At 36.5% G+C, this 28,000-nt stretch overlaps 1 protein-coding gene and 1 long non-coding RNA gene across 4 annotated transcripts in view; one reads left to right on the forward strand and one right to left on the reverse strand.

Moving 5' to 3' along the window:
- Window positions 1-28,000, forward strand: part of LOC310912114 — a 219,119-nt gene that overhangs the window by 55,526 nt on the left and 135,593 nt on the right. The gene's annotated exons all lie outside the window — the stretch shown is intronic.
- NOL4 (nucleolar protein 4) overlaps window positions 1-28,000 on the reverse strand; it is a gene marked incomplete at both ends in the record, with an annotated part of 188,624 nt that overhangs the window by 32,159 nt on the left and 128,465 nt on the right. For 2 of the 3 annotated variants that reach the window (XM_083866336.1, XM_083866335.1), the window contains 3 exons: window positions 886-999; window positions 13,574-13,765; window positions 14,506-14,685. In XM_083866336.1, coding sequence (XP_083722462.1) covers window positions 886-999; window positions 13,574-13,765; window positions 14,506-14,685 — 486 coding nt within the window. The remainder of the gene's footprint in view (window positions 1-885; window positions 1,000-13,573; window positions 13,766-14,505; window positions 14,686-28,000) is intronic. The other variant, XM_083866337.1, reaches the window with a different exon arrangement.

A 28,000-nucleotide genomic window follows, 5' to 3' on the forward strand; every position in this document is an offset into this window, starting at 1 on the left:
GAAAGAACTAAATGGACTATGCATAAAATGAAAATTTTCTTTTGAAAAATGTTCTCTTCCACAAAATACAAGTTCATCTGTCATGATAGAAGCACATTTTGGAGCACAGGAGATATCATTAAGATTTTTACTTTGTTACAGTCATGAAGAGAAATAAAGCATATTAGCCTTTGTAATAAGAATGTTAGACATTCACTGTATCTGTGAAGTGAGTAAATAATCAAAGCCTGAATGAACTACCAGTTGGATTTTAAAAAAACTGAAAGAAAATATGCAATTTCCAGAAAATAAAAGGTAATAAAATTGTCACATGCACTACAAAAGGTGAATAATCACATAAGAAAAAACATATGAGCTTTAAAAACTCACTAAGAAGTTAATTGACAGCATTTTGTTATACAGCACAGAAACTTCTCCGTTTCAGGCAAATAGGTATTTTCAGTCAGTAACACTATTCACCTTATATTTAAAATGCATACACTTTTTGAGAGAGAGTATGTGCACAAATAAATACACTGATTAATGAACACATGCACCATTTCTGTTATTTATGCACATTATATCCACTCTCTGTTCTGTTGTTTTTAATTCTTGTATAGAGATCACACATTATACTCCAAATATCTACAGACATCAAAAAGTAAATATATAGCTTTATCCAGATGGATATTATAGACATATTAGACACCCTCACACAGCTTATGTAAATATAGACAAAGACATGCTTGTGTATTCATTAAAAAAACTACAGCTTTTGTATTTTAATTAATCTTGCTAGCAAGAATCATATAAGGGACTGCACCACCCTTCTGCATGGCATCCTATGTAAATGAGTCCAGTGCATTTATAAATATGGATGTGGTAGACCCCCAAAGAACACAGTACCTGCTGTCTATCCAACCGCATCCTTTTTGCAGCATTTCTGCTTTCACTCTCACAGGCGGAAGCCAGGATACTCTCTGCAACTGCTGAAGTAAGGTGTGAGGGAATAGGTCGTGACTATGAAAGAGAAAAAGAAACACAGAAATTATTCCTAGCATAATCCACAACATCCTTTTTCAAAGCACACCATACCATCACCTAGGCAGGAAAGTCTGCTCATTGAAATGCAGTTTATACCAACAAAACAGGGAAATGGAACTTGCAAAGATGAAAAATGAAACTAGTTAGATGTTAAAGCCGCAGCTGATCCACAGATCCACGAGAAGCCCTTTCCCCCCACAGCTCTATTGTCCAGTGTGTTTAGTCTGGCTCATTAAGCTGTACTTTGAACAGACAGTGGCATATTCTCTGCGTTCCAGCAGCACCCTGGCCGTCTGATTCTTGTTAAGAAAACTGAAAGGCTTTTTATCCTGTGCAGCATGTGACAGAGATGAGTAGTGTTTTTTTTGTTTTTTTTTTATAGTCATACAAAAAAAAAATCACAACAAAAAAACCACCCAAGTGATAGGGTTGAAACATCACTCAAAACCTAACAGATTGTCAGAACATTTCAGAGCAGCCTCAATCTGTAGTATATGAATATTTGCATTCCTTGCTGCAACATGACTGATGTGATTAAAACGACTTAAAAAAAAATAAAAAATCTGGGTTTTTTTCAATAATGCCAGCCTTCCAACACTCCAGATATTTTGTGGCTCAACTAGATATAGTTCATTTTTCTGATTCAAAACGTGTCATTACTAATTTCATAGCATTTACACATTTAAGGTTAAATGTGCAGTGAATCCCCTCCTAAAAAGGAAATGATAGAATCTTTTTAGCATCATTGTTGATTATGAACTCCAGTATGATCTTGCCAATCATTTCATTAGGCAGAATATTTATACGGCTTTTTTTTTTTCCTGATTACATACAAAACAACCTTCCTGAAAGATGAAGCTCATAATAATCTTCTTCATTAAGATACAAAGGCATATCAGAACTACCAAGAAAATAAATAAAGTGGGGATAATAATGGAGATACTGATGTACATATAAGCCCATTACAGAGACTGCAATTTACTGAGCCCAGTTCTGAACTTCCACAAATTTTGAAAGCTTCATTGAACTCAAATTCACATTTACTATGTAAAATTTTACCTACCGAGGATTTGGCCATGTATGAGGGGGTTTGGGTGTGTTTTTTGCTTATTTGTTGTTGTTGTGGTTTTGGTTTTGGTTTTTGATTTTTGGTTTTTGGTTTGGTTTTTTTTGAAGAGTTTTACTGTCTTACTCCAAAAAACATGGATTCATGAACCTGCTATGAAATGTCAATTAATTTTGGAAGAAAATTTCAAAGTTATTCCCATTCAGTTCCTAGACAACAACTTAAAACAGATTAATTAGACAGGCTCAACTGATTTTATGGTTTTCATAAAATTTCAGAAACTGAGGAGCCAGCCATTATAGGTATTAGACTTTTACCTTTAAAAATTAAAGTCCATTTATTGACTTTGGATATGCTCTGGAGAATGTCAATTTTTAATCTGACATGCTACTTTCTCTAAAGCATGGGACCACAGGCAGTCTGGGACCAGAAGATGAACTAGCTTTCAGAAATAGACAGGGATTTATGGTTCTTCCTCACTAGTGCAATAGGCTTATTTCTCCCCACTTACATGAGAACAAGGTCTCTGGCATCAGCATACCAGCAGTGCAAGAAAGGCAACCAGAGGCTGCAATACTGCAATAAATTATACTTGGATTGATTTGACAGAACAGACTCTTGAACTTGCTTCCAGTTTGAAAATAATTCAGTCTAAGAGCTAATAATTCAGTGACATGACAGAAGTTAACATTACATGCAATACAAGCAGACACCCTACTCAGAGCTCCAGAGGACGAACCAAGTCTGTGCAGAAGGCTTCCACTGACAAAGCCTATTTAATTTCATTTATATTTAATAAACTGCCTCCCTAGAATGGTGATGTTACTCTCAAATTGTTGCTGCATCCCACTAGATCCCTCGTCTGCATTTGCTGGCCAAGTACCACTGTACATGCCAGTGGTTTATGTATGTTCAAGGTGCTCTGACTCTGTTGGCTGCAGGGAATTCTCACTGTGGTCCTGTAACAGCAATGTTCACACAATGACATTCTTGAAAAATGGTGAGCAAACACCTGGTTAATTCCTCCAGCTCAGGTCTTTAGCTAAACCTGTAACTATACCTACACATCAGTGGATTTGTAGAAGGTGATATATGAGCTAAAACCCCCCAATGTTCTGACCAAAAAGTAAATTGAGCACCAGTTCTCCAAGTTTATTTGTTTAAGGGAGAGAATATGTTTATTGAAGTGTTTTATATATATATAAAAAAGAGTGTTATGATAAAAATCAAGCAGTTATCTTTTCTCTGAAAAGGAGTGTGGTGGTCATGTGCTCACTATTGAAATACGGAACTCAAGTTAGCACCTGCAAAAAAGAGGAAATCTCCAGGTACTGGAGTATCTTCCTCTTGAAATACATGTTAACTTAACCCATAATTTCTCTCAATCATCACTGCAGCTGGATGTTGATATTTTCATGTCAAGAACTACCTAGGAGTGAACCTTAGGGAAAATGTGATGAATACATGGCCCAGTCACCTGGGGAGTAAAGTACTGTAGCAAAGCACATCTGCTCAGGGTAAGGCTCTGTCAACAGAGCTCTAGTATGGCATTGACTGAGAAGATGAACACAGTCCTCTGTCACTAGGAGCAAAGCTGTTAAAAAGGAGATTTTCTGCTTCATAAAATTCCATATCTGTAAAGTGTCCAAAAGATCAATTTTGAAAAGCCTAGTCTAAGAGGAAAAATTACTTTGAAAAAAGCACTTAAAAACTGGTTTTAAATAAACTGAATTAATATCTCCATCTTCGAAGCTCAGAAGCCCCTTTCTGGCTTAGCTCAGCTTCCTTTTCCTCTCTACTTCTGATTATTCATGATTGCTCTCATAACTACAGCTGTAAAACCAATTCTGGAAGAAGCTCAAACATCCTTGTTGGGTTCTGAACACCTCTCAATTCCCAATCTGAGGGTGAGATTCAAAGGCCTTGGAAAACATGGCAAAAGTGATATACAATTTTGCAGAAGGAAGCCTGCAGATCTCAGCCAAAATGACGTTTTGCAGGTTCCCAGGCTGCCCTCTGCAGAGCTGAGAGCTGAGTGCTGGTTCCTACATGTTTAAAACTACAGCAGGAAATGTGGGAGCCAAGGAGAACATTTTCCAAGGGCTGCCAAACTGCCCTCACAATCCTTGGATCCACAACCTGCCCACTGAACTAGCAGAAAAACAGACTTCATTTTATGTCAAAAGAGAAAACCCTTGACAAATTAACATTTCTTAAAGAAAAAAAAAAAAAAAAAAGCAAAAAAAAAAAAAAAAAAGCATTACCAAAAAATTCCCAACCAGCTTTATCTCTTTAGAATGCCTAGTGCCAAGTGTTGTTTGAGGCATAACCATCACAGCCTCAGTCTGGTATTTCTCTCAGTTCACAGTGATGTAAAGCAGGAAATAACTCTACTTGAACTACCCATGTGTAAAACAAAAGAAAGTAAGAAATCCTGTAAACGTAATCTACCAAAAGTAGCAAATCACAAGGCAGGGTAACATTTTTTGTCATTTCAAACCAAGGACAGATAGAAAAGACACGTGAAAATTTTATAAGTGAAGAGATAAATAAAACTTCAAAGGAATGTGGTGAATAGTGTAGTACAGACCTTCTGAGCAGGCTGTATACCCATTACACAAAAGCAATATACAGAATTGCTTTGTATTTACTTGGAAACATGATACTGCTCATGACTGCACTAAAGCAGGAGTCACATTTTGAACATGCATCCGGTTTTGGTTTTTCACATCTCCTCAGCTGACACACAACTAACATCCAGCCTCTAACACAATGTAGGTAAAGAGCATTTTGATAAATTATGTAAGGAAAACCTGTTATATTGTATTTGCATATGGATGCCTTTGTTTATAACAACTTCTGAAGCGACTGACTTTTAGGAAGTGGTTGGAATTCCCTCAGTAACCCATGGGAGACGACCAACCACCTTCAGTCCTCTCATATTTGAAACTATTTTGAGACCACAACCAAGCTTGTAGATGACAACAGTGACAACAAAGCAACATGCACACTAAACCACCTTTTTGGATATACAATTTTGCACACTTTTATGAGAAATATTTTTTTCAAATTGGTTTGAACTTTTTAAACACTCATCCTTTTTCTCTTTCTGAAGAGATTATAAATCATTGACAGATAATACTTTTGCAAGCTGCCTATTGGAAAATAAAATTAGTCAATACTTCTTTCTGGTCTAATAAGTGCTGTTTTGCCTAAAGTATGTTAAATCTAATGAAGATCCTTTCATAACTTTGATACTCCTTGGATCTGGGTATCAACAATCAAAGCATCTTACAACAAGACTTTCTGGAGTTACAGAGTAGTCCTGCAAGGTTGCTGATTTTTCGTAGTTGAAATCACAAATCCTTGGCCCAGTCCATCTAGAAATTAGCTCTCTTGGTATAATCTCTGACTTTTTAACATAGGGGAGACTAGCATGCTCAATGTGCTGTACAATAGGCATTTTCACTATAACAACTGTATGCAGCATAATCAAGTCTGCTGTTTAAAGTGAGGTACCTTTGCAGTATCTTCATGTGGAACACCAAGTACCTTTCCTGGCATAGTCACATAATTCCTGTATTCCTACACAGAATCTAAAAAAACCTTCTACATTTTAACTTCTTATGTACATTTTTTGCATAAATTATTTATATACTAGGTAACTGATTATACTTCAGTCTAAACCACTAGGAGCAGTATATTCACTAAAAAGAATTTTGCAATTTACTGTGCATGCAGTTCACCCATGATTAGAGATCCATTGTCTCTAAAGTTACTACCTTGGCATGTTTTTTGAGATCCAGTATAAATAAAGGCCAAAAAGCCAAAGTTGTACTAGATTCTGGTCTACATAGTTTTACATGTTACATTGGTCTGGCCCAGTTCTGAAAATATACATCTTTCTGTTTAGTCTGATAATGGGCACACATGTACACCTGCTGAAATGCCAAACATCGTAAGTTGATGTGTGCATAAATATTACCTTCTAGTTTGGGCAAATTAACACCAAAGATTACATCTTTCAGTATAACACAGTTGCAAACATATAAACATGCAAGTTACTTCATTTTGTTCACAGACACCCCAATATAAATCATAGAATCATTGAATCATTTAGGTTGGAAAAGACCTATAAAATCATTGAGTCCAACCATTAAAAAAACACTCCCAACTCCACCACTAAACCATGTCCCCAAGTGCTGCATCCACACTTCTTTTAAACACCTCCAGGGAGAGTAACTCCAGCACTTCCTGGACATTCTGTTCCAACTTTGGATGAAGAAATTTTTTCCTAATAGCCAATCTAAATCTGCCCTGGCACAAGTTGAGGCCATTTCACCCACTCCTATTGCTTGCTACTTGAAAGATTAATATAATTAATTAATTAATTAATTAATGTGAGAACAAGCAAGTATTTAACTATTACTCAAACTTGAAAAAATACGGTTTAAAATTTTCCAAAGTGATTTGGCATCCAAAATTGAAAATGAATGCCTAAGATGCCTCATTGACAGTAGCTGAATTTTTCCAAAGGCATCATTTAGCATTTGTCTGTGTGTTGGGCTCCCAAAACCTAGACAGTCCCTAGTGCTCTCCTGTATGTCAGCTTTTTCCTCAGGTATTTCAAGACCAATTAATGTCCAAAGTGAAATACTGCAAATATGCCACAACTCTTTTATAATAAATTATTAAGATCTAATACAATGTCCTCAAATGTCCAACATATTTGTAACAGTGTACAATATCTAAATAGCACTTTTTCACACAAAATATGCAAAATGCATTACAGGACAGGGAACACATGGTCTTCAAATAGTAGTTTTTAATCACAATAATGCAGTGAAATGTATGACAGAACTGTCTTACACAGCACAGTTGCAAAGGATTCAGAAACCCTTCTACAGAGTATTTCTGAATTTAAAGACTGAATGAAGTATAATACTATATTAGATGTATTTTTATAGTGGTCACACGCTGGAAGATATTAGATATTGGGAAGAAATTGGGATTTAGATTAGATATTGGGAAGAAATTTCTTACTGTGAGGGTGATGAGGCACTGGACTGGATTGCATAGAAAAACAATGGGTGCCCCTGAAACTCTTCAAGACCAGGTTGGGTGGGGCTTTGAGCAACCTTATCCAGTGGAAGGTGTCCCTGCCCATGGAAGAGGAGTTGGAACTAGACGAATTTTAAAATGACTTCCCACTTCCCAAACCATTTTGTAGTTCAATGATTCTATGAATTGCTAGTACAGAATAGTGGAATATGAACAACTGGACTGGCACTTTAATGCCTCTAGCACTACATTTCAGTTGGGTTTGACATATTTTGTTCTGTCTTGCAGTCTTGTGATGAACACCCAATTTTAACACCTACTAGAAGATTCAACGAAATATTTTCTCTAAATGGCAGAAGAGGCTTTTTGAAACATCTAGTGATGTTCAAATCACTTTTCTAAGTTTTCAGATTTGAAATACATTGAATTGAAACATTGCACTTTGATTAGGATGGCACATTAATAAATCCAAGTATATCTTAACATATCCATATTCCTGTATATAAGTTTAGCAAATAGCTCTTTCCAATCAACCACCATGCTGCTGTTGCTGCTGCTATGCCTATATATGGGACCAAATCCAGATCTGCCTATTTGAGTCATTTCAGCAGGGCTAGTGGAAATTTTAAACCACTTAAGTCAACAACATCAAGAATATCCATCTGACTATATTTACATAAAAATGAAATATTTCGTCCAAAGTAGTCATCCAAGCTTCTTTTTTTTTGTTTCATTGTTGACTCATGAGACAGCTGGGGATGAACCTCTCCAGACTGGTTCATCTAAGTGCTTCACTCACTGCTGAGGGAACCAAAGTCACCTAATTTCTCTAACAAATCTAGGCACGATTATCTCTATCCAAGATTTAGCTCATATTTTGAAGTGAGAGAGAACTCCAGGAACCGTCTTGCTGACCTAACTCCTTCAGAGTCAGGTGATGATTGTATTGAACATTGATAGCACTTTACTAGCAAAACTCCAGAGGACTTAGGAAAACTGAGTATGATTTAACATTATTAAACACTGTTCCCCCTAAAATAATACACTGAATTGGCTTCCTATCCTTAAACCATTGGCGCAGGCCAGTTAATCAAGTAACATTGCAGCAAAAGCTCTCAATCTAAGTCAGAATCACAGTATCAAAACCCACTGAAATATTTACTTTTTTTTTCTGATTTCAAGCTTATAGGTAAACAGGATGAACATTCTTTTAACCTATTCTTTGTTTTTTCAATAAAAAGGGGATTTTGTTCTACATCAGAACTTATAGCCATTTTTCAGAGGGGATTACTTTCATTCTAAATTCATCAAAAAATGAAACAAATGTGAAAATTGCATTCATATATTTTTTCCTATCTCACAGGATGTAGAAAACTAAGTCCTATCAGGTTGGTAGGTATTTTTGACTTTTAGTTTTAATTCTTTTTCCAAATACCATGCCTTTTTAAAAGTTAACTTCTTCACATTTTGCAAGGTTAATGGAAGAAATGTTACTTCTTCCACTGCTCACTTTTCCAAAATTGCTTATCCTTTGAAAAGTCATTAAAATGCAAAACCTATCTAAGGAAGATTCAGGAGAAAGTTCTTAAAGATCACATGAGTATTCACTTAACTGTTCTGTGGTGAAAAAAAAAAAGAACACCACATCTAAGAACCTTAGAAAAACTGTTTCTAGAATATTTTTTTCAAGATTATATGAGATCTAATGGTGAAAGTCCAAGTTTACCAGAGACTAGCTTTGGCCTTTTTCAACCAAGTTGTTCATCAGACTTACTTAAGTTAACAACTATCAAACAAGGGCATGATGCTTACAAAGGGAAGTGCCGAACTGACAGAATTTGGAGTATAATACAAAGTAATAACTCTATTAGTATTTGTAGATTTCATGCAACTGTTATTGTGATAATTTTCTTAATGCTTCCCAGCTTGTTAATCAATTAGATATGCATCCCTGAATCTACAGATTCTCATTTTCCTGAAAATGCTTATGACCTTTCCAGACATAGAAGCTTGGAGGACTGAAAATCCATGTGATTCAAGGGCAACTGGACTTTTCAGGACTAAACTGAGTAAATATTGAAATATTCCTCTTCCTAAAACTTAAAAGCAGAACCAAGACACCAATCCCAAGTAATCTTAATGAGGCAGATTTCAGAAAACATCCCCCTTCCGGAAACCAGACTGCACCAAGGTTGTTCAGTCTCTATATAGACACATGACAAGCCACTAGACACATTCAAAACACCTTGATCAACATGAGCACAGTTGCAAATTGTTAAAACACCTCCCTCAGCCAACTGCCATGACCAAGTGACAGTGGCAGTGAAAGACACAGAGCTTAGTTATTTGTTCTTGAGGCTGGAGGTAGGACAGGTGGAGCTGGGATGAACAACACTGGGACCTAAATCAGGAACTGTCTTTAGGCACAGTGTGACTCTTCTCTGACACATCCAAACTTGTCTGTGTGCAATGAAAAGCATTTAAGACTAGCCTTTTCTCTCCAACACGGAACACTTTGCTCTTAGATACTATTGTCTTGTATTACAGAAGTACTTCGAAGGAGGGTTTCCTTTTGCTTAAAAAAGGAAGAATCTCTTTGTGAGTAAGAGTTTAAAGTCTTACTCTTGCATTGGGATGTTCACAGAAAAAATGTCACATCTGCTAAAAAGATAGTATAAGATCCAATTTCAAATTGAATGCAGTGAGACTAATCATAAGAGATCATGAAGACAGAAGGAAGCAGAGAGTAGTAAGAAAATGTAACTATTAAGACAATTCAACCTCATTTTATTATTTCTAGCATCTGAAGTTTTTCTGGACTACAACTAAATAAAGGCATGTCACATATCGCCAGCAGCTGTCTACTAATTCTTTTTAACTGGCAGTTCTCTATCACAGAGGCTGAGACAAGTCTAAACAAAGGATTTGAAAAACATTAGTGAAACAGACCATCTGACTATTGCAGAGAGAAAATTCCTCTTGCATAGCCTATAGAGGTCACAAAACACCCAATCTATATACAGGAATTCCCATTGATATCAGTCCCTGTGAATGAGGAAGTAATTTTTTTCTTCTGTTTATGGGCTAATGAAGAGAAAAAAGAAAAAAATTTCTTTAAGTATACAAAAAATGTTTAAGTTCACAAAACAATACACCATAATGCAGGCAGAAGCACAACCTAGAAATCCCATCCAAAAGACAGTGACTTCAGTATTTGACAGATTTCCCTCCCAATGAAAGATTCTGAGCAAGATCACAGAATTTAGTAAGAGAACATCCTCAACAGTCCATTAGCAAGAGACATTGGGAGGAGAAAAAACAATCTTACAGTTCATGAGGAAAGCTGAGTGCCTTGCTGAGGTATATACTTGTGTTAGAATGAAAACTGCACAACTACAAGCTGCACAGTCAAATGGGCAGAGCATTTCCAATGTAGAAAGGGAGTTTCTCAAAGGCATATTTGTAACAAGAAGCTGTGCAAGCTGCCTCAGAGTCCACAGACAACTATCTGCCACAAGTAGAAGCAGAATAACTATAAGTAATCTCTTACACATAATAATACTAAGAATCATGTTAATTAACAATATGAACACTCATGAGACTGAGCCTTTTTTATTGCCTCAAAGCTAGAACTGGCCTGTTATGCAGTAAGAACTGTCATTGGGATTACAGATGGCAAATAACTGACAGAATGAGGCTCCAGGCGTGCTTTTTCATCTTTACCATGTAGTTTTATACTAATTTAACACAGTGTTTACATTTGCTCTTTACTTTACAGTATGACGCTCTAGATATCTGCACAGTTCTACACACAATCTGAACTGTCACATGCTATAAAAGAGAATATTGTCTTATTCTGAGGCAACTAGATGCTCCAAATGTAGCATTTTGAACCTGAACAAAATAAAAAACTTGTATTTAACATGTGTATAGCAAAAGACATCTCCTGTGGAGGTTATTATCTGACATCCTGTTTAATATAACAATGGTACTGGTACTGCTGCTGAGCAGATCATTATTCTGGTCTATTTGAGGGTATCCCCTTATTCAAAACAACACCATAGTGTCCCTTCATTATTGTTGTGAACAGATGTTATTAACTAGAAAAGGTGATTCTTCCCCATGACCAAAATGGTAAGTACATTTAAAACAATCAAGTAGTCAAATGCCTCTGTCTATGGTAGCATTTAATAAAATGCCTATCATCAAGAGATGGTGATAGAGTACCTTAGAAATCCAAAAATTAAAAACCCAAAGGGATACACATTAAATTTCAGAATTACTCAAGATATATGCATAAAATGCTACTTATTCTCTTAGGAAGTTGATGAGAGCTCCTCCAGAGATTTGGATATTCTTTGGCTTGTATTCCTACCTGCAAACAGGGACACAGGACAGATATCCCTTCAGGCCCAAGAGGGCTGCAGTCTTTGGCACGAGTTCCAGTGCCTTGTCACTTCCATTCATGGGCAAAAAGTCAATGGTTTTGGGGGTGATTTGTTTGTTTAGAAAAAAATAAAGCCCATCATAAACTGTCATGAAACATTATAAAACCAGGAAATCTTTCTCAACTATACAGATTGCCTATTTGGATCATATTCCTGGTAATCTCTGCTCTTTTTCCCCTTCCAGAAATAAATTTGATCCTGCAACCTTTATTCATATGGAAGTAACATTTGCAAATGTACAGTAAAGTCAAACCAGCCCAGCTCTTATGGGTCAGACTGTAGCCCTCTCTTCAGATTGCAAAACAGTTGCAAAAGTCTTTCAGATAACAAAAATGAGCCAGTTTTCATAACTGCTCATCAGCATGAACATTGATAATAATAAGACCGTAAATTGGAGCAGTGAGGAGACTTGCTAGCATTGGCTAATTTTGTAAGTATTTTCAATTGAAAGTATAGCAAAATAAAACATTTGGCTTCATGAAAGCTGAAATTGATGTTGATGAATTATTGTCAGAGTGAGTAGATGCAATTTAAGGCTACTTTGTATATTGTAGGAAACATTTATTATCTATTTGTCCTTTTTTTTTTTTTTGGAGGGCTAAACAACCTGCCATGTACACCACCAATCAATCTTTGGCACTTCTGTCTGTACAGATGTCCTTTATTCTACCTGTCTTTCTTCATCTGAGCTCCCATTGTTCAGAAACAGTGTTATCCCAATATTTCAAATAATAAAACCATGCAGTTGATTAGAGTACACACAAAAATTTAGTTTCTGTCTTTGCTTTTTGTGTTATCAAATAATGGTCTTACCCTACAAATAAGCCTGATATTTTGTTCTCAAAACTGTCAGCTACCATCTTAAACAACATATGGTACTCATAAATATTCTGCAAAAACTGCAGGAAAGAGAAAGACAGAGAGAAAGAGAAAAACAGTAAAATGCAATCATCTCCAATAATTCTTTAATGTAATCAATGGGTTTGCAGATGATTCATTGAAAAAAAAATGGTATGTTTAATCACTAAATGATACCTAATTGCAAAAATGAGGTGGTTTTGTTGTCATCTAAAGGCCAGAGAGATAGCTAAGACATTAAACACAAGGTGTGTAGCAATCTAAGTTTTTTCTGACTTCTCTCCACTTTGGAAATACAAATGTTTTCTAGAGATAATGAAGCCTCCAATTAGTGAGAAGACTTTATTTATCCATTGTTGTGGTACTGAGTAATATTAAAAGAACAACGTCTGAAAACACTGTCAGTTATATACCATGATTATCTTTGTGAGTTTTGGTTCCATTGTAATTACTAAACTATTGGGATGCTCAAATTGTCACTTTGATGCCTGTGATTTACAACCATTAAGCATGTTTTGCACACCTATATATAAACAAAAAGATTTCAAAGGAGTAACTTTCACTGATAAGTAATTGGCTAAAGCATACAAGAAAACACCCAAAGCCAAAGCCATTGCCACTATGATGCTACTACACTGGGCATTTTCTTCAGTATAGCCTTTCTCTAGCAGGATCAATTTTACAGAAGTTACTGGAATCCAGCTAGCAGAGGCATTTTAGAGAAAAAATCATCTTACAGCAAGAATTTTCCAGACAAAAATCTGTAACTTTAACTTAAGGTAAGAAATAAGTCACTATATAGTCCATAGTTGAGTTTCCCTCCTTATGCCTTGCTTTGTTTTTCTTTTCCTATAGATTCATATTTTCATATAGATCCATGTGAACTCTAGTGTTTTATAGCACTTTTAAATCCAGGGGAATAAATTCAGGAAGAATGAAGAAGGAAAAAGAAATCTCTGACCTGGTATTACCAGAAAAAAAAAAAAAAAAAAAAAAAAAAAAAAAAAAAAAAAAAAAAAAAAAAAATAAAGACGCTAAGATGAAAACAAAATAGTGCCATGGATTTACATATGGGGTTTTGATGGAAACTAGGGCTGGGTTTTAATTCAAAACTCACCATCTCAAAACCACTTCTTTTCATCCGCCTGCAGGACTTGAGGTAAGTACGTATGCGTTTTCTGGCACGCTCTTGATACTCAGGGAATTGTCGCCTGCATGAGTCAATGATAGCCTGGATCTTTTCTTTGGGCTGCTTAGAGATTGGGACCATTCGGTCCAAGTTTTCATCTACAAACAGCCTGACAAACATCTGTTGGCAAGAGGGAGACAGAGGAGATGGGTTTGGAGGGCAGCTCTCTTCTCTTCCTAGCTTCCTGGCTTGATTACTGATAGGAAGACACTTTTTTTTTCTATCCACTGAAGAGCTTTGTAACGGGAAGCCAGAAATATAAAGCAAACAGTTCTTTAAAGGGTTATTTGGGGTGGGGGTGGGTTGGGTTTAAAAAAAATAGACAAGAAAAGAATAGTCTATAGGATACAGAACTTGTGAGATAAACCAGAACAGATTGTGAAAATAGGCACTACTTAAGTTTCATTATTAACAATAAGCTGTGATTGCTAATCATTTTATTGAACTGACTCACATTTTTTCTTTGTTTGAACAATTGCTTGTGTTTTCATGCATAATTATATACATTGGGAAAGCAATAGAGAACAGCTGACCACCAGAATGGTCTCCTGACAAAACTAGCTACAGACTCTTTCCATTCAGTGAGTGAACATGCACATCCACACAGCCACACACATGGTCACACATGCACATATATAGAACAAAGCTTTGTTTTCCTCACTGGTAAAGATGGCACTCTGCCTCAAAATTCTAAATGAAACACAGAAAATCTGTCATCTGTTGGCAAGAATTTAATGTGCATTAAGATAATAATTTAAATAAATCCGGCAAATTAATGTGCCTTTCATATTGTCAAACTTACCCAAAAACAACAATGCAAAAGGAATAGAAGTAAACAAGGTGGGTGCAAGAGGGCTTACATTAAAAGCTTTCAGTCGCTCAGCTTCTACTCCATCTGATTCATTGACCTTCTCAGAATCTTCTTGCTCATCATGGTCATCCTCATCCTCATCTCCTCGATTCAGAGACAGATCTTCAGCACCTCTGCCTACACTCTCATTCTTGCCAGAGTCATAGCTTGAATAGCTATGTGCAGGGGACTGAAAATAGAAAAAATGAATATGCTTGTAAAAATTCTCAGCAAAAATAAGGTCTTACTTATAAAAAATGCTTGGAAAATATTTCAAGAATTCCATGAATTCTTTTTATACTTTGTTCAACATAAAGTTCTCCTAATCTTTCTAAGAGCAAACAATGCACAATTATATTCATTTCAGTGCTTTAAGAAATATGACCAACTCCAAATTCAGTAAATCTATTAACAAATTAATTACCTATGATGACTACAGTTATCATGAAATCTTTGCCATACAGTCTTGTGTAAGTACTACCTACAGAAGTTTCTTATAAATACTAACCTCTTTGTATTACTCAAAATGTAAATAAGGGATAGCGGATTTGAACAAAACTCTAAAGAATTAAAATTTAAACGTTTCAAGGCAAAGCGGATTCAAGTAGGAAATACTGGTATTCACCCAATGAATATTAAATATTATCAAGAGATGCAAAAAATTATTCAAAATAAGGAGATGATAATGTTCTAGTTTCACTTGCAAAATCCCAAAATGAATTAAAGATGTGTAGGTTTACATTTTGAATGCTCTCTGAGAATCATGTAGTAAAACCATTTTCTCTTTGAAAATCAGCATTCAGAACTTTCCCCTGAGCAGAAATTCATCTTGTTGGATAAAACAGATGACCATCTCAATAAAGTGTATCCACTTGTAGGACCAAAAAGTTTCCAATTACCAAAAGTTAATACAGTGCATTTTCCCTTGCAATATCAAGTCCTCAGTTAACTGTTCCCACTGCACACACTTCAAACTGCAGATCATAAAAAGGCATCAGGAACAGAAAGCCTTCCACAACTGAACATTCTACAACATATAACTTAAAGATCAAAGCTTTTCCCCAGCCACACAAAAATATCAGAGAGCATCTCCACCAGAGCCATCAGATTCACATTTAGGTCAATCAGAGCAAAAATTTACTTCTATATCTTAGTGCTGTAATATTTCACTATTTTTCTCTCCTGCTTCAAAGAATTCTGTAGTCAGAATCAGGTGCTACATGACAAATTTCACACACACACTTTTTTTAGATGCCTCCTCCCTTAATAGCACCAAAAGTCAGGAACATAATTCCTCAAACAAAAATACATTTCAAAAGGCATAGGAACCACATTCTGAGCTTCCTAAAATTGGCTTTATTTCAGGGTATTTCGCCAGCCATAGAATGAGTCTGCACAGTAAGGTAGAAGGGAAAGACAAACAAAACCATCTATCAGGTATATTTTTTGCTTTACATTCTTACTTCAGCTTCTTTTTTTTCCCTTTTCCTGTTTTCATGTCCATCTTACTTTGGTCCTTTGTACACCATCAGTTTTAGAGTCACTTGCCTTGCATTAAAAGCACTCATATTCCAAGCCCTCTTTTTTCATATATCCTCCCCAGACTATATTCTCACCGTACCAATCTCCTGGAGTTCCAGTTTTTAATCCCTAATGCTCCAAATAACCAAACTGCAGTCTATCTCACGCCCTTCCCTGAGTCTCTTCACTCTCTAGACCACTCTTCATTCCCTAGACGCTTATAGCAGATGTAGGAAGAGTGAGAAAACATCAGAGCAAAACAGAAGAGCCAGCCTCTGGATAAAAACAGCTTCAACAAGTACCAAGCTTGGCACCACCTCTTCTGGGGCAAGAAATTAGCCAGGGTTCAAGATGGCAGATGTGAGATGACATGGGGAGATAAGGCTTGCAAGAGCAGCAAAAACAAAACTCCAGTTCTTGATATGCTGAAAGCTTGTCTTGTGAAGACGGTGAGTATCTACATTGCTGCCCGGTCAGATAAGTTTGGGTTCCATCCTAAAGGAGGTGATGGCTGTACCTTATCAGAGTGTCTAGCATATGTAAGCAAATGTGTTTAACCTGGCCAATGGCTACAGAAGGCCAACAGCTGCAGCCTGGTAGCCTGTTACAAAGGAAGGAGTGATTTCCCTTAAATGTGAAGAGATTCTCACAAGACATTTTTAAAAAAGAAAGTTACAATGAATTAATTGCTACTTTTGTATAGTGCTATGCAGTAGAAGATCTGACCTACGCTGCAAAACTTGTTCTTCTGTAGTTCTTTGTTTCACCCATCACTACAGCTATATAGCATGCAGAAAGCTTTAGGATAATCAAAAAGCCATTTCATGTACTAGGTACCACATAAAGCATAGAAGCTGCTGCCCTAAAGAAACCTACTGACTGAAATCCTTGTTGTGCAGACACTTGATCTCGCATGTGTCATTTCATCAGACTAAATCCAATTAGACTACTCATGTGCACAAAGTTAAACAGATGCAAAACTGATTTCAGTATGTACATATGTTTCGGCTGGATGCCAAGATCATAAATTATGCACCAGGGTTGAGATTTTGTTTTGTGAAGGAAACAAATTCAGGCCAAAATGGCTTAAGTATGTCTCTCAAAAACGCAACAGTAGTTTTTCAGGTTTTGGTTCTGTTTTGATTTGTTTTTTAAAGAAAGCATTGCACAGAGAGCCTTGTCCAACATCTTCTCTAAAGTTTTTATTTAAACAACAACTTTAGCATCTTAAATGAACTGTAGGTAATAACAGTCTGAGAAAGTTGCATGGCAGGAATCCATATAATATTCACTGTGAATTTGAAGACTGTGTACAGTACCAGGAAAAATAGGTGGTTTTCTCCTAGCTGTTTCATTAGCAAACTGAGGAAGAAAAAAGGTCACTTTGAGTTTGTAAAACTCAGTTAACAACAAAATTTCTACCTTTCTGTATTTCTACACAGATGAATATTGATTCAGAGAAGGAAGAGACATCTCTCACTTGTGTTGACCCTATTGTTGTGCAAAAGCCAATAAGGATTTCCTTTTGCTTCTCTATTAAGCAGCTGCAGTGCTAAACAAAGGGTGGGAGAGAAGAGGACAACTTGTACTTTGTACACAATTCCCAATTTTAGATCTTGCACTATCCTTTTAAAAGGCTGCTCCCACCTTTGACAGACAGGAATATGCTCATTCAGATTTCTGAACAAACCTTGACACATACATTTTATGGTCCTGCAGTAAACTAGACTGAAGAAGTGAACCTGGTTAAAATGTTTTGGTTTTCTTGTTTGTTTGTGGATTTGTTTTTTTCTAATATTTGCCGGTCTGCTTAAGACACGAATCAGTTCTTAGTTTCAGTTCATCACCTGAAAGCAAAAACCTTTGTGCTGACGGGAAAGTATGAGTATGGAGGGAAGCATACACGTCTCTGTTAATAGCAATGAAGGATTAAATCTTGGTGAAGTGGAAGCATTAGTAGATGTAAGACATTTCACAGGTAAATGTTTTATGCTTAAAAACTCAGGGATGGATAAAAAAGTGACAGCAGTGACAAATTATTCAGTGAGAACAAATGAGGCCAAGGCTATGGACAAGATTCTTTCCTTCCTCAAACATTTAGATGATTATTGACCTGTCTCAAAAATACTGGGATGCTGATATTTATATTCTGACCACCTTGTCCTTGCCCTTTCTTGAAAGTTCTGAGTTCATTATTTCAATCTCTTCCTTGCAATAAGAAGTACTAGGCAGTACTGCTTTATTAAAATGAAAGTAAACATCCAGGCCTAACAGCCTGTTTTTAGGAGGTTGTGACATGAAATATCAACCTCTTTCTAAAACAGTACTAGTCAGCAATAACATGCACCTGAAGTCAAATCATACAACATAAGATCTTGGAAGACATCACAATATAATCTGCTTTATCTTGTTGCCCCAGAACAAGGTCAGATGGTCAATCCTGACCACTGTTTTTCTCGTTTTTATCTTAAGACTTCCAGTGACAGAGATGCCATGTATCCCCCAGACAACCTGCACCAGTGTTTCACCATCTGCAGAACTATTGAAACATTTTTAAGACCAACCTCTGACTTTCATAAATGCACAAAGCCTATTTATTTTTCATGTATCTACCATGGATTTCAATGAAAGGAAGGGTGTGGTTTTGGGAGAAGAGAGCATTCTCTTCCCTCTTTATGAGACTCTTTCCAACAACTGAGGACTGTTATCATGTCACCTTCCCTCACTTTTCTATTCCAAATAAATTCATTTCTGCTGTGAAGCCCATGTTTTCCTGATTCCTAATCATTCTTACTGGTCTGCTCTGGATATTTTCCATCTGATTTGAAACCTTCTCAAAGAGCAACTCCCAAAACTCAAAAATGTATTCCATTTGCAGCCTTTATAGGAAAAATATATTTCCTTATTATTTCATCAATTTTTAGCATGCTTACAGCAGAAAAAACTTATCCTTTTATTTGTACAAGAATACCCCAAAGAGGCAAAAGACAGCAATGCAGAAACCCCATAGTTGCCAACAGAAATAATGCTGTTATTTCATGAGAACTAAAGTAGAACTAATCCATAACATTTAAAAATATAAAGTCTACCATAGTGCTTCAGTGCCTGCTGGGGTCTGACACTGGTGTATGGCCATTGGATGAGGTTTGGAGGATGATGCCACATGAACTCATTGCAGGAAGCTTCTCCCAGCAGAGACTCTTGGCTGCCCCAGTGAGTGTACAAAGATGGTACTTAATTACCCAACCAAAATTTATTCAGTGATAGAAAGCTAATTACTGCGGGTGACTATTTGTAATGAGCAAAAACTGGAAAAATCATGTCTTTGCGACTTTAAAAATGCTAATATGCCCCATCTTTTCAGGGAAAGATGCCTCTGATGGAAGTGTGGCAATTTTTTTTTTTAACAAAGCTTTGTTTTTTCCCATTTACATTACATTTTACATTTACATTTAGTTAGAGAGTTTTACATCTATTTGAGTGGTGTGTTATTCTTTCAGTAGTTGTATTAGACACTCATAAACCACAGAACCCTGTGAGCAACAGACTTGCACATACTGGCTCTACATGATTCTCTTCTAGAAATTTGCCTCCACATCTTTAAAAGTTACTAAATCTTTTTAGTAAACACAAAAAACCACATTCTAAAGCTGACAGAATTCTGCTTGTCCCCAGTTGTTCCTCCAGCCCTTTCTTCTTTTCCCTACATTTCAGTATTTCCCTCTCTGCCACTGAATACACAAAAGTCTACAATTTCAGTGATGACTCTTGCAAATTATGTGTGCTTTTATGTATATTTTCCCATGTGCTATTGTGTATACATATTTTTATAGCAACTATTCCTATGACACATAAAGAGATTAGAATATTCCACTGCCAATGGGTTTGATTGCTTTGAAGATTTTTTCCAAAATTTTCAATTAAATTAGAACATTATTTTAATTTTTTTCACGTTTACATTTTTAGCTGTCTCTACATATGACAAAGTTTTTGAAATATGCATAAAAAATAGCTTTTTGTAAACTAGTATGAGTGAGAAGCATGCCTTTTATTTCACGCATAAAAAAAATTAAAAGTTAAGTTTGAAAGATTAAGGGAAAATTCATGTCCTATATCTTTCCCTTAAAAATATATTTGAAATTAATATTGCATTGTTAGAGTTCCACTTCATTCCTGTGTAAATTGTGAGTTCTCCATATAGCAGGGAATTTACCTACAGATGGTAGTTGTGTTTGGCTTTGATTTTATTTTTTTCATTAAATCTATAGTACATGTAATATAAATAACACATCAGAAAACATAAAATACTTTTGGCATATGCATGCCCTTTTGTTATTGAAATATTTGCAACTATAAATAAAAAACATTCCTAATATTTTCTCGTCAATTTAAATAAAGGCAGGAGGCAAAACTGAATACTCAGATTCAGCTATTATCCTAAGGAATTCACTATCAAGTTTTATAGATAGAAGTCCAACTCTCTATTATTTTGCATTAATAAGCCATTTTCTTTCCACAACCTCTCTTAAATCCTATGCTTTTCAATCTTTCAGACTTTACTGTTATTATCCTTTTTCATGGCCCCTTTAAACCTTCATATCATCATCTGTGGAACTTTACTGTCCATCTCTTCTTTTCTCATTACAGAGAAGACTCTGAATTCCCAAATACAATTCCAGCATCTCACCATTTATTTCAAGATCCAATTAACCTCATTTTTATAAACTCCTCACATATTTGTTCATCTTAACCATATCTTTGCATCTGACTATGACCAGTTTGCTCCCCTTGTTACACCATAATTGGCTTTTCCAGCTCCTTTATAAAATTTCACCCTCGATAACAGGAAGGCATCATTGTGTCCAATTCTGCTATTTGGAGCATGAGGACAGCAGCACTTTTACAGGAATAATGGAGAGCTGAAAGCTAGAGTTTCATAGGTTTGACTCTAAAAAAGTGTTATCTAACATGTTAAGTTGTAAAGGACTTTTTTACACAAAACTTGTATTACACTGAAATATTAAAATATCTTTTTTGTTTGCTCTGTGTTAATGACATGACTTCCAGAAACAAACTCTTCAGTTATTTACTACATGAACTAAGAAATAAAAAGATTTCACTCCTGAATTATCTTTGACATGGTCTTCTGTCCAGAGTCATTGTTTTTACAGTAGTCCCTGAGAGAACACTGACTGTTTCTAAAACTATCTGCTCGTTCTTTCTCAGTAATTTTCCAATCTATGCTATATTATGTTTGCTTATAATATTCCTTTCAACAGAAGCGTATTTATTAGCCATAAGGAAACTATAAATTACCCAGACACTTTCATTCCAGTGGGTTTATCTGGATAACTAGAAGTTTGGATAATTGAAAGATAAGAAGTAATTGAAAGACCCCCTGAAGCACATATCTTCCTGGGTTATTTTCTCCTTTTAGCTAAAATACAGTCTGTCCTAGGTCTATCCTCACTGGTATTGACCAACATCAAAATACATCACTTTACCCTAACAGAAATAACCTCAAAAATTAAGTAGAGAGTAAAAACAGAGAGGCAACTGAGAATTCTCAGCCAAGAAGAATATTTATAGGCTAGAGTTTAAAGAGCTTCTTTCTAATTTTTCCACAAACAGTCCCTTATTACCTGATTGGGCATCTTCAGGAAAGCTCCTGTTCCTTCCCCAGCCATTCTAGAGGAGGAGAATTCTTGGGGGAATCAGAATAAGTATCTCTAATTCACCCTAGTACACCAGTATTGAGTAGCAGAGCAGAGCTGATTGAACAGAGGAGGAGACTTGCCTACTTCTTAGCTACTAAATAGCTTTAATTTTATGAAGTGGTTTTATTAATGAACTTCTAGAACTCCTGTCATTGAAGTAGGAAGACAGACTTTTTCAAGCAAATACTAAAAGAGCTTAGTTATATAACCACCAATAACTAGCAATATTGCAAAATGTGTCTGCTGTGTCTTTGGAAAAAATACAATGTCCTTTGTGGGCGTTGAAAAGTCAAACCAAAATGGTGACAGACTCAAATAAAAGATTACATTATTTTTGGCAACATACACTGCTTGTTTGAAGTCTAAAAGGATCTGACAGAGTTTCTGAAAATTTTAGAAACACAGGTTGCTGCATAGGAAAGCTCCATCACAAATTTCTGGATTTCTGCAAACTGTGTGCCAACAGAGTATTTAAACATTTTCTATAGTACACTCAAAATCAATCCAGAAGATCTGAATTAATTTATACTCTTTTAAGATCTTACATTGCAAAATAAGAAAAATAAACAAACAAACAACCATACTTTATTATCAAAGTTAGGAACACTTCATCAGTGATTTTCTAAGGACAATAATAGCATACTTTGCAGGTAGTATCATAGCTCAGTGAAGTCAAGAGCCTAAGAGAGATCCATATAGTTCTTGTGCTTTTGGCAAAATCCATCAACCTAAAACTTCTATTGGAAAACTATAATTTCCAATTTTTGGTGAAATTTTGGCCTTTTGCCAAAATTCTTTAGCTTCCATTCACATTCCACAGCTTTCCCTTTGTTGGGGTTTGGAGGTTTTTATTTTCCTTTTTCAATGACATAGCAGCAGTTTATATGAGGATTAGTGAACATTTTTCTTATGGAATATATCTCAGTGACTACTGAGGTTCACATTACAGGCAGGTAAGGAGCATTTTTGACCAGGAATTCTTTGGTTAATTTTTAGACAACTGGCTAGTAAGAGCTACAAAATATTTTGCAAAAACACTGGACTAATAATCTCTTCTCATTCTATTTAAATTGTGAATGAAACCTCTAATGTAGGCAACATATTCAGGAAGTAACTAAAATGGAGAACATTTATAAGACCTGAATATCACAATGACAAGTACAATGTAGGTCCCAAGATTCTCATTCCCCTCTTTGCAGCCTGTCCTTATGTAACGTGACAAACACATAAACAAGGATAAAACAGGCAAGCTCTAACTCTCCAGCAAGGGAACAGCAGAATCCCTGACAAAACCCAGTCTATCCATTAAAGATCCCACTTACTGACCAACAGTGCTACCCCTACTGTTAAGAAGGTATCTCAAACCGCTGCCAGCTTTCAAAACAGAAGTAGTTACTGAATATTGCAATGGCCTCTGAAACCTGACTTAAGTAAGAAGCCAATGTCAGCAAAAAAATAGAAGTAAGACACAGGAGTGATATAATTTCTTGAGCGGTAATGTAAATGTGCTAAGCTTACTGTTTTATTTCTGATTTCAATTTCTTATGAGTACCTGTATGTAGGGAAATAAAGTTGTCATAAATACAGAAGAGCAGGGTTTCCTGTCAACGCAGCATCACTGGATGCTCTGTTTTAATCTTGAGCATATTGATACTGGAAAACCTAAGAATCCCCTTCATCATTTTAGGTGAGGAACAAAACCAGGGAATACAAAGGAGATGCAATTCACTGGTTTAGTCATAGGCCACTTGTCAGACATCTACAATTACCTAGAAAACTGCCATAATCTTTTTTTTCCTTCTGTTTCCTTCTATTATGTTCATGCCCTTTGGCTCAGTTTCAGCCATTTTTTTCCATACTGCTTTCTCCTAAACGTTTTCCTTCTTTATCTTTGAACTCATTATGCCTTTAGTTCTTTTTTGCTTTAATCTCTTCTTGATTTCTTCTCTTGTCTCTGACACTATTCCCTCCATTTATTCCTCCCTAAATTTCTCTGTTTCCTTTTGCCATAAATTTAAGCTGTGACATCAAAAGAGTTAAATAACCTGTTTTCTTCTTCCGTTCCAAAAGGACATAGACCTGTTGGAGCGAGTCCAGAAGAGGGATACCAAGTTGATCACAGGGATGGAGCACCTCTCATGTGGGGAAAGACTGAGAAAATTGAGATTTTCAGCCTGGAAAAGAGAAGGCTTTGGGGTGACCCAGTTGTGGCCTTCCAGAACCTGAAGAGAGCCTACAAGAAAGATTGAGAAATTTACAAGGGCATGTAGTGACAGGACAAGGGGAAGGGCTTCATACTGAAGGAAAGTAAGTTTAGGTTAGGTATTAGGAAAAAATTATGTGAGGGTGGTGAGGCACTGGAAAATGTTTCCCAGAGAAGTTGTGGATGCCCTATCCCTGGAAGTGTTCAAGGCCAGGAACAATGGAGTTCTGAGTGGTCAAGTGAAAGGTACTCATGTCCACAACAAGGGGGTTGAAAGTAGATGACCTTCAAAGTTTCTTCCAAGCCAATTCACTCTATGATTCTACAAAACATAACGCTATCTCCTCTAGTCCCAAAGCAAGAATCTACACTTGGAAACTATGTGTTTATTTATAAACAACACCCCTTCTATCTATGACTACAAGTGAAATCTTGCTAAGAGAACTATGACCACAGAGACTGTGTCTTCCTCACACTCCTTACCATGAGGAGTTTTCTACTCCTTTAAAGCAACAAAATACTCCCAGAGAGCAAACACCATCATAAATGAAAGGGTTTGAGTTATATCAGGAATCCAGAAGAAAAGACAGATTTTTGGTTTTTGACACTCACCTTGTTCCCTTGTCCCTACTGTGTCCTAGCAAAGCTAGAGACAGAAAGTACATAAGAGGCTTCCAGGTTGTATAAAGTTTCCAAAGACACTCTCAGAGACTGACAGCAGAGGCAGATGCAGAAATAATAATACAACATCATTCCAGGGTTTTTGTGCTGCAAGAATAGCAGACAACATGAGGAACACTTGTTTTCACTAGGTAAAGAGAAAGAAAGCAACGAAGACGAAGGGACTTGCCAAGACTCCAGCAAAAAAGTGTTATTTGATGTCAGCAACTCCCTATAATGCCTGCCTAAGGCCACACAGCAGCTGGACTTATTAAACACATGGTTATATGCTGAGCTGTGCACCTGTGTTTTCTAATACAGAAAGACATGCAGCATTTTGTATTGTAACTCATATGACAAGGTAGAACATGTTACACACAACAAAAGTTGGAAATAACGAGGAACTAGAAGTGTTGATTGGGATGAGAGAGGAAAATGGTTTAACAATGGACCTTTTTTGGTGTGCTCTTTCTGAATTCATCATAACTTTTCCCCCGTGCTGATTTCCTCTTCCTAGTTCATTTCTACACAATGGCATTTCATAATTTCTCACACCTTTCTCCTTTCTAGTCTGAGCATGGCAAAAATGTAAATAATTGGGAAGGGGATTAAAATCAATTGATGGAAGCAGAGGAGGAGGGAACTCCAGCTCATCTGTCTCCATCATTTATGAGAATTTAAGGCCTTCCCTCCTACAGGTTGTATTGCTCAGTCACAGCAGTCCTATGACAGAACAGGTGAGAGGAGACAGTCTTGCTACTTCTTCTCTTCTGACCAATCATTTCCACCTTCAGAAGCATGGTTTAGAGGAAAAAACAACAAAAAAAGTAACAGTAACATACTGAGAGACAGACTCAGGAAAAAAAGCAAATCAACTGATTAATGACAGGAATGTAACCCAAAAGAATCCGCACAGTACTGAACAGCCATTTAAAACTGATCATGGTAATAAAATGACATATTAAAGATTGATTTTTCTAGGGGGAAGCCAGGAACACGACAGGGCCACAACACAATTTTTTTGTGTATGCAAGGGAGGAGCATATTGCCTAGTGAGAAGTGTAGGGTACAATTTGAGAATGCTTGTTCTTGCTTTTCCTTTTGGCCTTTTGCCTCTATCTGCTCATAGCAGCAATTATAGCAAGCTTAAAAAAAAAAATTCATTGGAGGTAAATCAGCTGGATTGTCCCAGTAAGTAGCCCTGAGAGACAGAGGTTAATGGGCCTAGTTATTGCTTAAGGACCAGGTGGGAAGATTTAGAACTTGAGACCAATCACAAAGGGACAGATGAAGACAGGGCTCCTGAACCAGGTGGGAGGCCTGTTCCTAGTCTGTAATAGTCTGAGTAAGAGAGGAGCAGATGAGATGTCTGTAGCTGAAGCTGATGGAATAGATTACTGATTAATTCCCTACTTATCTATCACAAATAAATCTTAAAGAAATGCATCTCATAAGTCAAGTAAATCTTGTAAGAAATGCATATAATTTTACCCTCCCTGTTTAGAGAAGGATAAATAAAACATTTCTCATAACAGTAAGCCAGAGGCATTGCTTGAGGTTATCACAGAACAGCAATCATGAGAATGTTGCAGGAGAACTCCTCATAAAGGCAGTTTCTACCTATTAGTTCTCCAGTTCAATGTATCCTTAGGACTGATACAAAACACTGGGAAGAAACAGAAACAAGAATCTTTCCATTCTAAATCTATGCTGACTGTTAAAGACATGGTCTGACATTTTGGGCTGGAAGATGGACAATATTATGAAAAGCATTAAGCCTGACTCCCAGAGGAGAGCTGCTCAACAATTGCTGCTCAAACTACTCAGACAGCCAATTCTAGCAAACAACATAGTTGTGTTGAAGAGCAAATGCTCTTCCTCAGAAGAGTCAGACAGGTCACAGTAGCCCCCTAAATCCCTACCAATATCATTAAATATCTCTATTGGGTGATAGCCTTCCTTGTACCATCCTGAAGAAAAACAGAAACTGTCCTTGTAAGCCATAATTTTACCTGCCAAAGATGGTACAGGACTTTCCAGCTTGTACAAACGTTAGCATATACTTCACACAAAAGTGAGGTGTTTTGGCTGGTCTGGTCATAAATGAGCCCTGATATTTTATATGCTGCCTTTTAAACTCTCAGGCTTGTGAGAAGAGAATCAGTTTCCTCCAGGATAGCATGGTTTATCGTAAGCTCCCAGAACAGCTGCTGTTTAGAAAGGAAATTGCGCTTACAAACTTCATTCCATGCCCCAGCACTCTCTGTGATTTCGTGTCGTTGAATAAACTTTGTTTACTGCAAAATGGTTCTGTCACTTGGTACTTGGAGCTCAGTTAGAGGGAGCCCTACAGCCATCAAGTAGCATTGAAATTTCCAAGATGATCTAATAGATTTGGTCTCTAAAGACTCGGAATCATTTACAATAAACAATATTTACGTTCTACTAGGAAAGATATTTTGAGCTGTGAATATTGGGACCACTTAGTTACATGCATTCACTTTGGCCAACTAAATCACTGCCCTGCAATGGAGAATTCTCCTAGTAGAGTACAAAGCTGAGTATAAAATCCTACTTAGCAAAACTCCACATTTGCCAAAGACCACATTCAATCCACTTTCTCGTAGAGGAAGAATTCTGTGAGGAAAACCAGCTAGAATTATGCCAGAAAAACAGAATAAATCAGAGCATACAATGCATTTCTCATAATGACATCATAACTCAATACCTGACTATGGCAAAATGAACAACTATAAAAACTGCTTTGTAATATTCTCCAACCCAAATTATTTAATCATCATCCTGACTCTAAATTCAGGGAAAAGGGATTTGATCTTATGATAAGTCAGCTTATCACATGAAAGCTGAAAACTTTAAATCTGGATCTGAGTTGGACTAAAGTTTTACAGGTTGTTGTCCCTTTTTTCTTATTTTGTGTGACTACTATTGTATCCTTAGCTTCCATAGATGAAATTTAAAGAACAAAGAGGAAGCAAAAATAGAACACATTTTTAAAAATTAAAGGAACTCATCTATATATCTATTTTTAGAAAGTGGCCCCCCTCTTGTGGTGCAATTGCCTACATGTGCGTTCATGAGTCTTCTCTTCCACAGAGCCCTACCTGAGCTCAAGGCATGCAGTGCTGTGATCTAAAGGCTCAGATCCTTCTGGAGCACGAATATGGAATGTAACTCTTACCTGTTGCATTTTACTTAATTCAAATACAAGAGGCACAGAATCTGTGAGACAGAAAAGTTTCCTGTGCACATCTGTCATCATCGTCACTGGAACAGGCATTGGTTCTGCTCTGTTGTGCAGCCAGGTCATGGATCAGAAAACCTGAGCAGATTTTATTAATTCCTGGGCAGGCATTAATTTTAAAAACAAAAAGGGAAGGATAACT

This window comes from Zosterops lateralis (genome assembly GCF_965231275.1).
Source record: "Zosterops lateralis genome assembly, chromosome: 1".
NCBI lineage: Eukaryota > Metazoa > Chordata > Aves > Passeriformes > Zosteropidae > Zosterops > Zosterops lateralis.